The sequence below is a fragment of the Oncorhynchus mykiss genome, chromosome 16, assembly GCF_057628025.1.
Source record: "Oncorhynchus mykiss isolate SJ-2025 chromosome 16, ASM5762802v1, whole genome shotgun sequence".
Classification (NCBI taxonomy): Eukaryota; Metazoa; Chordata; class Actinopteri; order Salmoniformes; family Salmonidae; genus Oncorhynchus; species Oncorhynchus mykiss.
Genome location: NC_143037.1, coordinates 49,077,290 through 49,093,702, shown reverse-complemented (window position 1 = coordinate 49,093,702; position 16,413 = coordinate 49,077,290). Strand labels below are relative to the sequence as shown.

Here is a 16,413-nt window from a genome sequence, read left to right as displayed (position 1 = left end):
GCTCCATATTATGCCCCTGCCCCAATGGCGCTCAGTGCTTCTCAAAAGGGTACGTGCTATGAGATGTGACAGGACCTCTCTACAGGGCAGGGGCGAGAGGCAAGAGAGGGAAATGGCCCTGGTCCCCAGGGGGTTTAACTGCCATGCTCCCTACAAAACTGTCTCAAAACACAGACAAAGACCCCCCAGCTGCAGACACAGACTAGTCTCTTCAAACCTCACTAGATCCTAAATACACTGGGTGAATACAGCAGGACTGGGTGAATACAGCAGGACTGGGTGAATACAGCAGGACTGGGTGAATACAGCAGGACTGGGTGAATACAGCAGGACTGGGTGAATACAGCAGGACTGGGTAAATACAGCAGGACTGGGTGAATACAGCAGGACTGGGTGAATACAGTAGGACTGGGTGAATACAGCAGGACTGGGTGAATACAGCAGGACTGGGTGAATACAGCAGGACTGGGTGAATACAGCAGGACTGGGTGAATACAGCAGGACTGGGTAAATACAGCAGGACTGGGTGAATACAGCAGGACTGGGTGAATACAGTAGGACTGGGTGAATACAGCAGGACTGGGTAAATACAACAGGACTGGGTGAATACAGCAGGACTGGGTGAATACAGCAGGACTGGGTGAATACAGCAGGACTGGGTGAATACAGCAGGACTGGGTGAATACAGCAGGACTGGGTGAATACAGCAGGACTGGGTGAATACAGCAGGACTGGGTGAATACAGCAGGACTGGGTGAATACAGCAGGACTGGGTGAATACAGCAGGACTGGGTGAATACAGCAGGACTGGGTAAATACAGCAGGACTGGGTGAATACAGCAGGACTGGGTGAATACAGCAGGACTGGGTGAATACAGCAGGACTGGGTGAATACAGCAGGACTGGGTGAATACAGCAGGACTGGGTAAATACAGCAGGACTGGGTGAATACAGCAGGACTGGGTAAATACAGCAGGACTGGGTGAATACAGCAGGACTGGGTGAATACAGCAGGACTGGGTGAATACAGCAGGACTGGGTGAATACAGCAGGACTGGGTGAATACAGCAGGACTGGGTGAATACAGTAGGACTGGGTGAATACAGCAGGACTGGGTGAATACAGTTGCAACATAGAACAATATAATATAGGAATGCATACGCTGTTCATGATGTACTTTATCTATGGGCTATACTTTTTTTTTTTTTTCAAATCAAATTGTATTAGTCACATGCGCTGAATACAACAGGTGTAGGTAGATCTTACAGTGAAATGCTTACTTACAAGCCCTTAACCAACAAAGCAGTTTTACCAAAAATACCTAAAAAATAAGAAATAAAGTAACAAATAATTAAAGAGCAGCAGTGAAATAACAATAGCGAGGCTATATACAGGGGGTACCGGTACAATGTGTGGCGGCACCGGTTAGTTGAGGTAATTGAGGTAATATATACATGTGGGTAGAGTTATTAAAGTGACTTATGCATAGATAATAACAGAAAGTAGCGTAAAAAGGGGGGGGGGGGGTGACAATGCAATTAGTCTGGGTAGCCATTTGACTAGATGATCAGTTGTCTTATGGCTTGGGGGTAGAAGCTGTTTAGAAGTCTCTTGGACCTAGACCTGCGCTCCGGTACCACTAGCCCTGTGGTAGCAGAGAGAACAGTCTATGACTAGGGTGGCTGGAGTCTTTGACCATTTTTAGGACCTTCCTCTGACACCACCTTGTATAGAGGTCCTGGAAGACAGGAAGCTTGGCCCCAGTGATGTACTGGGCCGTATGCACTACCCTCTGTAGTGCCTTGCGGTCGGAGGCCAAGCAGTTGCATACCAGGCATAGATGCAACCAGTCCCCATACCAGGCATAGATGCTCTCAATGGTGCAGTTGTAGAACCTTTTGAGGATCTGAGGAACCATGCCAAATCTTTTCAGTCTCCCGAGGGGAATAGGTTTTGTCATGCCCTCTTCACAACTGTTTTGGTGTGCTTGGACCATGTTTGTTGGTTGGTGATGTGGACATCAAGGAACTTGAAGCTCTCAACCTGCTCCGCTACGGCCCCGTCGATGAGAATAGGGGCGTCCTCATTCCTCTTTTTCCTGTAGTCCACAATCATCTCCTTTGTCCTTTGAGAGGTTATTGTCCTGGCTCCACACAGCCAGGTCTCTGACCTCCTCCCCATAGGCTGTCTAATCGTTGTTGGTGAACAGGCCTACAACTGTTGTGTCATCGGCAAACTTAACGATGGTGTTGGAGTCGTGCCTGGCCGTGCAGTCATGAGTGAACAGGGAGAACAGGAGGGGACTGAGCACGCACCCCTGAGGGGCGTTAAGGATCAACGCGGCAGATGTGTTGTTACCTACCTTTACCACTGATGAGGCGGCCCGTCAGGAAGTCTAGGATCCAGTTGCAGAGGGAGGTGTTTAGTCCCAGGGTCCTTAGCTTAGTGATGAGCTTTGAGGGCACTATGGTGTTGAACGCTGAGCTGTAGTCAATGAATAGCATTCTCACATAGGTGTTCCTTTTGTCCAGGTGGGAAAGGGCAGTGTGGAGCACAATAGAGATTGCACCATCTGTGGATCTGTTGGGGCGGTATGCAAATTGGAGTGGGTCTAAGGGTTTCTGGAATAATGGTGTTGATGTGAGCCATAACCAGCCTTTCAAAGAACTTCATGGCTACAGACGTGAGTGCTACAGGTCGGTAGTCATTTATACTTTTGTCTCCTGTTGAGGATGCATGGTTGTCTTAGTAACTACTGATGCTATGAATAAGGAATAGCCAGTCTATAAAAGGCATATTTTATGTGGCAGTTTCTAAGAGAATAGAAAGATGCTTTAGTACAGTCTATATAGGATGCCTATTGGTGAACTGATTGTTTATGTTGGCTCGGTGCCAGTCTTACTGCTTTATAGGTCTTCTTCTGGCCAGCGTGTTTAGGTGCTCTACCAGGGTCGGCACCCATCTCCACATGCATGGCATAGATGATGTCGAAGAAGTCCTCCACCACTGCCACCCTCTTCAGGGACGAGCTGTCCTGGGCCGAGCCTGCATCTGCACACTGGAAGACAGAGAGGGAAACATTCAATACCCTGCCTGAGAAGACACTGTGTGTGTGTGTGTGGGGGGGGGGTGTACACGTGTGGGTGTGTTGTGCGTGCATGCATGTGTGTGTGTGTGTGTGGGTGTGTTTCAGTGCTCTATGGAAAAAGATCTCCGAAACACAACGGTCATGAAAATCTGAAAATATCTGAACCCCTGAGGCTACAGGGCTCGTAGTGTGAATGTTAACAAGATGGTTTTCTTATCCCAGCTTTGAGAACAGTGATGATGATTCAGCAGAGCAATATGGATCAGCACACAGGAGGGACAAATATGGAGCAGCTCAGGCAGGGTCCAGGACAAATCACCACAGGGTCAGCTCTACTGAGATGTCCAGTGCTACTGTCTGTGTCTAAGTAGCTCCCTGCTCTACAGGCTGGCTGCCTGTCTGTGTCTAAGTAGCTCCCTGCTCTACAGGCTAGTTGCCTGTCTGTGTCTAAGTAGCTCCCTGCTCTACAGGCTGGCTGCCTGTCTCTGTCTAAGTAGCTCCCTGCTCTACTGAGATGTCCAGTACTACTGTCTGTGTCTAAGTAGCTCCCTGCTCTACAGGCTAGTTGCCTGTCTGTGTCTAAGTATCTCCCTGCTCTACAGGCTGGCTGCCTGTCTGTGTCTAAGTAGCTCCCTGCTCTACATGCTAGCTACCTGTCTCTGTCTAAGTAGCTCCCTGCTCTACAGGCTAGCTGCCTGTCTGTGTCTAAGTAGCTCCCTGCTCTACAGGCTGGCTGCCTGTCTGTGTCTAAGTAGCTCCCTGCTCTACAGGCTGGCTGCCTGTCTGTGTCTAAGTAGCTCCCTGCTCTACAGACTGGCTGCGTCTCGGGCTAGCCTAACAGAGTGTTTCCTGACAGATGTCACTGGCTCAGGCTGCTGCTTCTGGCTCTGGGTATCATCACACACCCACTGGCCAGATCACTGCTGTGGCTGGGGCTAGTGTACTGCAGTGGGCCTCGATCCATCTTGTGTTCAGAGAATTAGCTGCCAGATTAGCTTCCCCTCAGCAGAGCTTCTTCATCCCTGCAGAGTCAGTCTCTCTCTCTGTTACACAGACTCTGAGATTGCTCCACTGCAGAGAGAGGGAGAGAGAGGGAGAGAGAGAGGGAGAGATAGCTGCGGCTTCATTCAATGTCCCCACCAGCACCACCTCATCCCTGCAGTCAGTGTTTAAAAATAACACCCCGTCCTGTACTGTACAATGCCGACAGTTCCTCCTACAGCCAACCCCCAACATCCACCCTGCTTCCAGTGCCGCTGACCCCGTCACCATAGAAACGGCCACAATCTCTCTCTTGGGCAGGTGTGCAGGGCAGAGGGTCATGTGACACTCAGTTGGAACTCATATCGCTACGACAACGGCCTTGTTGCTTAATAGCCCACTTACCACATGGGCTTTCTTTCTTCCACCGGGGCACCACTGGGCCTTCTCTCTCTTTCTCCCTCAAGTTCTTTCTTTTCCTTGTTACATTTGACTCTATTCTGTATTACGTTGTTTTTCTCTCTTGTGGTGGTGTTCATTTCATCTGGTGTATCACTTCCTCAAGAAATTACTTTTATGTAAATAAATATGCGAACTGAGGTTTATGTACATGATGTACAGCCCTGAATAGAAGCTGAGGTCAATGAAACAAAAGAACGGAACATTATATACATCTAGTTAAGTCCCTGGTACACAGTACAAATGTAGATTCCAAAAGTTGTGAGATGTCAGGGGATGTGTTCTAGGTGGGACTCAGTGTTTCTCGAGGAGGAAACACATTTCAGAAAGTTATGTCCGGCATCAATGAGGAATCTCACTCTTTTTATTATACTGTATATCATTTTTCTCTCCTCTGACATTTCGAATCCTGCTCCTGCTATCTGACATTTATTTAGCTCCTCCTCTCTCCCTACCTATGTCCCGTTCATTCTTTCTTCCCCATTCTCCCTGCTCCTGCTCTCCCAAGTGCAAGGTAATGATCGTTGCCATGGCAACTAAAACCAGCTCACCGAGCGGGTTTGTTTTAATCCGGCCCGTCTCCTCTCTCTCTGTAGCCACTCTCCCTCTGTCAGCATGTTCTTGATGTAATAGCCTAATGATAATGAAATAATAATACTAACAATCCTAATCATCATCACTCCTGTAAGGTATCATTTTCCTGATGACATCATCATTATTCAGGACAAAAATAGTGAACAGGTCCATTATTTTCAGCATACTCCAAATAGGATCCAACCCGGAACACGTTTGTACTGCACATATCCAGACATCTACCAGTGTTAGATCTGCCATTGTCCTCTCTGACACTACAACATACTGTATATCTCACTAACCAAGATTTCTATTGCTATTATTGCCTCCTATGTCCTCTTTGTTTCCAGTGAACTGTGGTGCAGCAGACAAGACTCCATCACCCTTGGCAGGAATCAACCCAGACTCAATCCAGCCATTCATTTGTCCAAAAGATTTAGCATCCCTTAGATGCGGTCCTGGGCCCGAGGTTTTGGTTTTTGCCCTAGCATTACACAGCTTGATGATGAGTTGGTCATTTGAATCAGCTGTGTAGTACTAGGGCAAAAAACAAAACGTGCACCCAGGGGGGGCCCATGACCGAGATTGGAAAACACTGCCTTGGAAGGGTTGCAGATTGCCAGTGAAGATAAACAGAAGAACTCTTCACTTGCAACATATGCGCTCAAAGGGTAGTTTGACCATTAATTCACACAGTGTGTGTGTGTGTGTGTGTGTGTGTGTGTGTGTGTGTGTGTGTGTGTGTGTGTGTGCGGCACACTCATGTTTATGTGTTTAAATGTTCGATCTGTTTATTCAGCATAGTCCACAAGGTGTATGTTGCGTAGCTGGAGAAGGCCAGCTGTTGAATGGTAAATATGTGGTCTCATCAGCATCACAGTGTTTTACAGGAGGGAGACATGTCAGCAGCCCTAATCACCATCACCACATAAACCTATCAACACTCCAACTGTCTCTCTTCCTGTTTCCTCTCTCTCTCCATCTTCCCCTTTCTCCTTTTCTCCATCTTTCTAATCCCATAGGACTGCTCTCCCGAGCCACAGCATACCCCCATCCCCTGCTCTCTCTCTCTCTCTCTCTCTCTCTCTCTCTCTCTCTCTCCCTGTCCCGCTCCAAACAGCTCTGTTGCTAGGAGACTGGAGGGGTTGATTCGGCCCGGCCACCCCCACCCCCCCTGGCAGTCACACACACTAGCAGAGAGAGAGTCGCTGAGGGGAAAGGAGAGAGCGGAGGAGAGGAGCGGTCCTGCACACAGACGGTTCGGGGGGGCTGGAGGCAGCTGGGTCACACAGACAGGCCAGTGGACAGAGGAAGGGAGAAAACCACAGCAAACATCTCAAATGGAAAGGGCAAATTATCCTCAATGGAGGAGGGAGAGCAAACACTGTAAAGCTCCACAGCCATTAAAACATATACAGGGTTTACAATCGTATGTTTTCACAAATACTGCCGGTAGCAATACTGCAGATACAGTATAGCTCTGTGTAAATAAAATAGAACACATAATGTGTATGATAGACGACACTACACAAGAAGAGAGCTGTAATCATACGCAGTTGGTTATGGGTGGTGGTGGCAGATAGACAGAGCCCCAACGAAAGAGGGACGGTGGGAGAAAGAAAGAGGGACATTGGAGAAAGAAAGAGGGACATTGGAGAAAGAAAGAGGTACAGTGGGAGAACGAAAGAGGGACAGCGGGAGAACGAAAGAGGGACAGCGGGAGAACGAAAGAGGGACATTGGGGGTAACGGATGGCTTTGTCAACAGCACTAATTACTCAGATTATCTCATTGCAGATGTAACAACAGGTCACCTTTTAAAGTCCCATCTCCCCCTTGTAAATCCATCAGCAAGATAATGGATGCATAAATGGGAAAGCCCTGGTGTCCTCATTAGGGAGGGGGGTAGGAGAGGGGAGCAGCAGTGAGGACATACAGATGTGTCCTGCAATGCAGTTTAAAAAGGCTTTTGAAGTTTGCAATTCCCACTTTGACATTTCAGACTTTTTCCCTTGTAAAAAATCAACCTCAACAAAAGGTCCATTAATTATAATCCACATAATAATTCACATTTCCTGTTGCTGCAGGATTATGTTCCTGATGTAGCAAACTGGCTCAAATTAAGCTCCTACATATGTATAAAACATAATCTCCTTGCCCCCCTTATTAAAACCTCTCCTCTTTCTGCCGGCCTCCTTAGTTTATTACCCCCTTTCTCTTTTCTCCCCGTTCCTTTGCTCACTCTCCCTCAGTTCATAAAACCCCTTCATTAAATCCACATTAGGTCTGCCATGCTCTCCCCCTATGTCCCGTTCCCTGCCCCCCCCTCTCTCTCTCTCCTTTTCTTTCTCTCTCTTTCGCTGTCTTTCGCACTCCCATGATGATCATTAAATGATAGAGCGTGTGACAGTCCCAATAACTCATCCAGGCCCTGACAGACCCCATCCCTCTGTTGATGTTCCAGTCACCACCCCAAACAGAACATCCTGATGTACTACACATAGGTTCTGCAATCTGGGCCTTTCATCATATTTGTGTTATTGCTACTTAATTACTACATATTTTCTATTTCTGTTACAATGTTCGGGTGTTAAATATTTGTCCAGCTACAGCATAAAAAAAATGATAGTAGCCGAGTGTAGTAGTAAGATTTAACACCGAGGCGTAAGGCTGTGTGTGTGTGTGTGTGTGTGTGTGTGTGTGTGTGTGTGTGTGTGTGTGTGTGTGTGTGTGTGTGTGCGTGCGTGTGTGTGTGTGTGTGTGTGTGTGTGTATGTGTGCGTGTGCTGAGATCTAGAGCAGAGCTCAGACTCTCCCACACAGGGGGCGCCCCCAGGCCAGTTAAAAATGGTGTTAATTTATCCTCCTATGGGAGCAAAGAACTGTCTCTCCATGGCAACAGAGAGGGTGCTGAGGGGAGGAAAATCAGAGCAGCACGATCAACGACCCCCTCTTTGTACAGACACACACACACACACACAGTAACATACACATTTTCACTCTCTCACACAAAAACACACACTCGCATAAGGACGCACTCCAATATCAAACTCTGTGCACAGCTTATTAGAGATTCATTACAAATATATTACCAAAAGGCTAGGAACACATTGGCTTCAAATATGTAGGTCTACCGAATCCTCTTGTCCTAGAAGAGGCCTCATTCACAAAAATAAGTGGTTGCATCATCTCTCTCTGTATGTAATGTGTCTATGTGTGTCATCTACATCCAAAGCAGAGGAGCCTTGCACATAATTTATTTGAAGGGGCGCTGAGGGCCAAATGCAATATCTTTCCTTCTCTGTAAAATAAACTGTATAAGGATGAAGTTGAGGAGGCACTGGAGACACTCCCATATGGCCAAAGCACTGAAATAACCACAGCACGCAGTCAATCCCCCAAAAAAGTAGGTGAATTGGAGACTTGGTTTAAGAGAGGCCTTGTTGCTGAAAAAACAACATTAAAACAGTACATTATATCCCGTTGTGCTTTTTATATTAAGGTAAATTCTCCCCAATCTTGCCAGGTTGAGAGTAAAGAGCAAATGTGTGGCTTTGGTTAAGGTATTTAGCATTTGTAGGCCTGATAACCTAGGTACAGTCATAACAAACACACAGAGACTGAATAGGAGGGACAGAAAGAAAGGCTAGATTATGCTGGAGTTGTGCCATGCAAAACTGTTAGCATTAATGCAAATGGCTTTGAATGAAAGGAGCACTATTCTTTTGACTCCGTGCCCTCCTAACAGAGGGGAGCTCTCAGGAGACGTGGAATAATTAATCAGATAATAATGATGACGCTCCTGCTCCATTTTGATGGCAGAACACAAACGTTCCCTGTCTGTCTCAGACGGGACATCCTCAACCACTCCCACACCTCTCACCTGTTCCTTTCTATTGTTATTCATCAAGTTACAATACTCCATTCACTGGGTTTACAGCTCTCCCAGGGAGAAAGGTTCATAGAGCATTGTCGATGTCAATGAACCCTTTATGCCCTTTGATGACAGCACTTCCCGCAGGATCTTACACGTGGAGTCCCATACCTGAGGCTGTGCTGGGTGTGTGTGGTGAGAAAGTCCTACCAAATCCAGATTGTGAATGAGGGATAGAGATATGTAAAGGTTTCCCGTTGGCATGGCAACTAAAAAGCAACCGCTCTCATCCGTTAATATTTTCCGGAGCCATATTTAGAGCAACAAGAGAGAAATGAACACAACATTCCGCTTTGAAATGGAGGGCACACCTATAGCTCAATAAATGATTATGTGTGCAAACCAGATTGGTGCTAGACTGTATTATATACGGTGGCAAGAGTATCTGTCGGTGTACAATAAATCTCTGCTATTAATAATGTAAAACAAAAAAAACGCCAGGCCGATATGAATCAATGAATCTAGTAATGGTAACGTGTGAATGTACCACTACAGTGGGCATGTCTGCAGTAGTGTATGACTGCAGAACATCTCACCGTGCCGTGGTCTAGCAATTGTTATATTCTCCTCCTCACTGTCTGGGCTCTAATCAGGACATAATGAGAGCAAAAGCAGGTTGCATCCCCACACTGAGGCCTGCTGATATTGTCTAAGCACTGCTCAGGCTCTCAGACATACAGACGGAGAGCAAGAGAAAGGACTCGGGATATAGACAGAGAGAGAGAGAGAGAGAGAGAGTGTGTGAAAGGGAAAGAGAGAGAGAAATTCCAAACAATCCCATCAGCTGTCTGAAATTTAGTTTGCACTAGGCTCGTGCTACAAAACTCTTTAAAACCCCCATTCCCTTTAGTCAGTGTCTGTCTCTTTCCTTCCACTACTGGACTAACCTGTATAACTCCCTCTGTGTTTACACCAACTGAAAAAAGGTTCCTGTCTGCCCATCAACCACTAGCCATGCAATCCTTGCCCCCATCCCCAACCAACCTCCCCCTCATTTAGCCCCCCTGCCTGCGCCCTCAGTGAAACTTGGCACACCCCAGGAGCAGCTGCAGAGGGGCCTCCCAACGCCACACTCTGAAAACACGCCCCCCTCCACCACACAGGAGGGGCACTGAGGGTGTTGGGCGTTGTGGTTTTGTACTCTCTCTGTGTGTGTGTATGCGTGTGTGTGTGTGTGTGTGTGTGTGTGTGTGTGTGTGTGTGTGTGTGTGTGTGTGTGTGTGTGTGTGTGTGTGTGTGTGTGTGTGTGTGTGTGTGTGTGTGTGTGTGTGTGTATGTGTGTGTGTGTGTGTGTGTGTGTGTGTGTGCATGCGTGCGTGTTTGTGTGCGTGTGCGTGTGTGTGTACTTTTTTACAGTATAAAACAATCAATCATTACGCAGTACTTGCTTTGAAACCATATGTATACAGTAGGTGTACTGTAATATGAAATACAGAATTTGACTTGCCACCGAGCTGCCTGTAAATGACTGTCAAATTCATGGCAACCCCTTTACAGTGTACCCCATCTCTGTATCTTGTACACATTTATATTTGGGTGGCACAGTGGTATAGGCTTCAAGCGGACAGTGAGAGAATGAAGAAGAGAGAGAGAGAGATCTGAGGACTGATAGCACATGACCATTAAATCGACTGATACACTATCTACCACTTAGCAAGGGAACAGTCAAAGACGACATACTACCGGCTGACAGACAAGAGAACACACATACAAATCACTTCCACGCTCACATTGACACACATTGACCATTCTTGCATCTAATTGCACCTCTACTTCACTACTTGACTTTCCACTTCCCACTTTCATTAATGATGAAATGACTGCCTTGTGTTTGCTTTTGTTGTTCTATTTGTTGTCTAGTTTTGCACAAGTGGGGGTTGGACATGGGGGAGACCCCTGCTGTGTCCCATCAATAACTAGAGGTACATACTATTCAGGAATAGTTTCCTTCCATATAGTAGAACTAGAAATGACATATAGGCGTCTTTAACATCATTGGCATACTATTCTCAGACATGCATGTTAGAAGTAGAAAACAGTGTCCCGCCCAGGCGCTAACCTTTTATTACTGTAGAACAAGGACATTTACAAACTTGGCCCTCACAGAGTGACATCAGCTATTTCTGGGTTTGTGCATAAAGCCGTGTCAAAACAAAAGGCTTTTGCCCACAAGCAATGTAGAATGGATAAAGTGTCGAAAACTGAGACATCTCAGGACTATAATATGATAATAATGAAAAGTAAAGTGTAGATTAATACCTGTGCGTAATAAATGTTGTGGTAAACACAAAAGGCTATTTAGCGCTCCATCATCCAAGATACAAAAGAGAAAGAAAAACTCAACTAAATCTCCAACTCTAGATGCACCTGCCAAGAGTCTCAATCATGAGAAACTATCTAGCCTTTAGGACCAGGTGCAGTTAGGTATTTCAGCCGAAAAAATAAAGGCTACACATTAACACAGGTAAAACACCTGAGGAAGGATCGATCAAATAATCCACGCCTCAATCCAATAAACCACACCTCAGCGGGTCTGATATTCAAAACTGTTCTTGTAATTTGAGTCTATTGTTCACACTAATCTTGAGGGTCCTTGGAGAGCTTGTCCCAACACCATGGTGGGGGTTGGTGTGATTCCCCGAAGGCATCATATAAAATGGTGTCCGTCTCAACTGGCACTGAGCAAACACAACCTCTATCCTGTGCCTATAAAGAGTGTTTTCTTAAACTTTGGTCAATCAGCCTAGATAATCAATGTATCAGAATAGGATGTTCATCCATCTACATTTCCAACCCCAAGTAGCCTATAGCCTACCTAAATAAATAATTTACAATTTCACCTCAGATTAACACATGGTTAACAAAAATGGTAATACATTTAAACTATATTGCACGAGATTATCATATGGTGAAATCATTCAAATGTCAATTCTAAGCAGCAGTGGTTTTAACTTTGATAGAGGCAGGATGCCGCTATATGCATCCGCTGGATAGTCTTCTCTTTTGTTCCCACCGGAGACCCTCACGGGGATCAAATACGCACGGTGGTTTTACGTCCAACATAGTACAAATGCAATATATCACTTTTATTTATTTATAAGCATACATCAAAATCGAACGTTGTATGAATGTGGATAAATGTACTAAGTCATGAAAATACATGCAAGTGTAGGAACTATGCAGGTATGATTGGTTACCAGAGCAACGAGTGCCTGTGGAACGATCCGCATCTATCCTGCACTGGGCAATGTAAAGTTGCGGGGTGCACACATAACTACGCGGATTGACACCGTGGATAGTTTTGCTTTCATAGCATGTGCACGTAGGTTATTGTATTCTTGTCAATATAAATTACTGTTTGTCAATTAGTACAAGACATTAGAACGAACAAATGATGTGTGGTGCTGCGCATTTACCCATCCCCTTGGAAAGCCGGATGGATTTAGTGGATTTATGCTATAGAGCACGAGGTAAAGGGGAACATGATAAATTATTTTGTTAATCTATAAACCCTCACCTCCCCCTTCCATACAATGTCCTCCTCTATGGGATACACCAAGCACCCCGGCATCTCCACAATTTGGGCACACCGCTCGCTGGCACCCAATGTATGCGCGCACACTCAATTGTCCTACATGTCAGGAGTCTGGACAAGACATACTTTTTATGTTGTGAATGGGCTATTAACTCATAAATAGGGCTTAGTAGCATAGCGTTCCGTTGACAGGACATTAAACGAGTCATTTACCAGACGACCACAGAATGATACCCCACACTGGCGATGTTGCTTCTATAGGCACCGGCGTTGCTATGGCAGCTGGGGATGGGACTGCTCTGTTGAAAGGATGAGAGTCGGTCAAACCGAGCTTTCTGTGAATAGGTTGGGGTCAAGGGGGAAAGCCAAACGCTGAAAAGTTGTAATCAAATAGGTTATGACAGGTGCATGTGGTTGTGGTGAAATCTAATAGGTTTCATTGACGACAACAGGACGTCTCATGCGCGCGCACGCGCGCGCAAACACACACACACTTTACCGTTGACTTGGCACACACACACACACACACACACACTTTACCGTTGACTTGACTGGGACATATAGGACGGGCTTCCCTGACGCTCCTTTCTTGTGCTCTCCCAGAATGTTGCTCCCGACCTGAAACCCTTTCGACTTCACCCAAAATTTGAATTTGGCATTGATGTGGCTATTGTCGACATACATGCCGTCCGACTCTTCGTTTTGCAACAGTGTCTGCATGATTTTGTTGTATTTTCGCCGGGTGACGGTCTTTGTTTTACCCGAGTCCCCATATGTCCGGAGGCACCAGTCCTGAAATTCACTGAACATCTCCGCTCCTAAAACGACGGGACTCCGGCTCCTTTTCGTTACATCTGTGCATGATGATTTTTTTGTTGCCATAGCGTTCGATCTTATAACCCGTTTGGCTCTTCAAATAATAAAATAGCTATTATGCAGGTTTCCCCCTCCTCTCCCGTCCCGCGTCGAGGAGGATGGTTCCGCAACTACGATGGCTTTCTCCCCTTCCTTGTCAGCTGGAATAAAGGCGTAGGAAACTGATTCGGGCAGCCGCACACCTGTTTGCAGAGACTATTCGCCTGCTGTCCCGAACCGCAACGGCAAAATGTCACTTGCTCACATCATCCACTGAGGAACTGAGGGAGGGGGGCTGTCCTATAGAGCGGGTATCTCCCACCTGTGCGCAAACGGTCTCTTGACTGGAGGCTGAGATATGGAGAGGAAAAACACAGTGCTGCTCACCAAACAACAAAGAACACAGGGGAGGCATAGATGGAAAAATACGTTGAACTGTGGTTGTCTATTGACTTACTTTTAGACATTCGACACAATTTTTGGTCAGAGCTGATGCAGAATCAAGTGAAAACCGTGACAATTCTCAAACATTTAGGCCTAATCGGAATAGAGCCATGTAGGCTATCTGATCATCAATCACGCGCACCGCAACCTTGCGCAACCGGGATTGTTTCAATGCTTCCCACCTGTTTGAATGGGACCTGCGCGTGCACCAGCCTGAACCGCTTCGGACGTTCCGTCGAAATATATATTCTCAAAGAAGCAATAGGCTATAAAGACAACCTCGAAAACCAAGCATTTTAGGCTAATTTAAATGCATTTTCTGAAAGGGAATGGTAGATTACAAAACAGTAGCCTAATCGTAGAGAGAAAATGTCCGATGGCCTACACAAACGACGCCGGTGCTCCAATGTGGATTTTCCTCAAATATGAATAAGACATATTACACCCTGTGCGTTTGGTGGTCATGAAAAAAAACAGCCTCTCCACTAGCAAAAAGAAACGGACATCAGACCAGGTCTGGACATAATACTAAATTGTAGGCCTTAAAATATTATATCACATGTGCATCTGCCCCCCCCCCCCCCCCCCCCCAATAAACTCTGTCTTTCTGTGTGCTATTCCACCCACATTGACACAAAGAAAATCCAAGGCGTTCAATATACTCAGATCTGAGTTAAAATGCTCTTTAGGCTCTCTGGCATCTTTTTAATGTGTCACTGTGCTCTGTGCAGGTCTACATTTTAGCATGCCTGTCTAGTGTCCTATAATGTTCCCCTGTGTGTTCTCTGTACCCATATGTGTGTGAGTTCTCCTGGCCTCTGTGTAGGACCATGCTGGGACTGCTGCTGGTGGTGACTGCTGCTGTTGCCATGACAGCAGCACAGCAGAGGCTCCAGCTGTGCAGAGCAGAGTGGAGGGTGAGTGGGATGCCCCATCCTCATCTCTCCATCCTCCCTCTCTGACTCACAATGGAATTCTGGACAATAGTCCCACCCCTCTGCTCTCACTTCCTCATCCTCCCACTGAATAATGACCAGCTTCAGCTGAATCGATAGGTCCCAGGCCAAGCAAAAATGTGTTTGTGTGTGTGAATTACCCAGCCCCAAACAGACAAGGCTATTTATTTTAGTTTCATCATGTGGTATTTGATAGATATCTCTCTGGCAGGACTGGCTTGCATTAGTGATGGGTGAGTGGATTAGCTAGCCCACTGAAAGGTCCGGCTCAAGGCTACATAAGTCCTGGCATCTGCTGGGGACATAATTTGAGTAGGAATGTTAGGCTGTTTTCCGTTTCACAGTTTTTCTTGTTTGCTGACTCTTGATGCCACGGGAACAATGAGGTAAATGCTGCTCAAACGGACAAACCTCATAATCAAAGGAACAAATGTGTGTGGGATTGGTTTATTTGAACCTCAGATTAATTTGGATCAAACACATAGGCACACCATCACTGAGCACCGACATGGGTATGCATACACAACACACGCACACACACACACACACACACACACACACACACACACACACACACACACACACACACACACACACACACACACACACACACACACACACACACACACACACACACACACACACACACACACACACTCTCTGTGTAGGCTTTTACTCCAGACCAGCACTAACACCAACACCAACTTTGGGCAAGTACTTGGCAGTGCAAAAGCTCTAGTTTACGGTGTCTGAGGTAGTGAGAGAGAGAGAAAGAGAGAGAGAGAGAGAGAGAGAGGGGGGGGGGAGGAGAGAGAGAGAGAGAGAAAGAGAGAGAGAGAGAGAGAGAGAGAGAGAGAGAGAGAGCGAGAGAGAGAGAGAGAGGGAGAGAGAGAGAGAGAGAGAGAAAGAGAGACAGAGACAGAGAGAGAGAGAGAGAGGAGAGAGGAGAGAGCGTCACTGTGATGGACAGAGACAGAGAGAGTGTGAGACTGAATGAGAGAATAAGAGGCAGGCGTAATGAGTGGGAGTGATACTGAATCAGTCTCAGTCAGGATGCCAAGTTAACCCTCCACCGCACTGACCCTCTCTCCATGTAATACTCTCAGAGACGATCGGTTGACTGCTGCCACCTGGAGATCATTCCTTAGAACTCCAGCTTTCAGCTTGGCGTGTGAGATTGTGTTACCTGTCCTGTGTATTCCATCCACAGTTCCATGTATCAAAACAAACCATCTCTGTTCATCAAATCATGGTTTTACATTTCTATTAGATATATATATATATTTTATCTAAATGTATTTTGATAAAAAATGTGGAACTAAGGAACAAAGACATTTGGAACAAAGAAACACATTTATATAGCAAGATGATGTAATTTCATACTGCTAATATGGATGTATCCATGCATATGTAGAAGCTGTTGTTGAAATAGAGAGAGACAGAGAGAGAGCCTGGGTGCTTCAACACACGTTTAGCACTGTTCCTCCATGATTATTCAGGCATGGTGTCATGGACCACCAGAAGTTAGATTACTGATCTGGGATGGTGGCGAGCGCTGAGTTGCGACATGAACACACACTGACAGCCTTC

At 46.2% G+C, this 16,413-nt stretch overlaps 1 protein-coding gene across 1 annotated transcript in view; it reads right to left on the bottom strand.

Annotated features, from left to right (window-relative positions):
• The window catches only part of LOC110492747 (nucleolar protein 4-like), a 31,494-nt gene extending 17,198 nt beyond the window's left edge, over positions 1-14,296 (bottom strand). Inside the window, exons 1-2 of the mRNA XM_036945819.2 lie at positions 13,109-14,296; positions 2,903-3,058 (exon numbers count right to left, since the gene is read on the bottom strand). Coding sequence (XP_036801714.1) covers positions 2,903-3,058; positions 13,109-13,450 — 498 coding nt within the window. The 5' untranslated portion in view covers positions 13,451-14,296. The remainder of the gene's footprint in view (positions 1-2,902; positions 3,059-13,108) is intronic.
• Between the last annotated feature and the right edge of the window lie 2,117 nt (positions 14,297-16,413).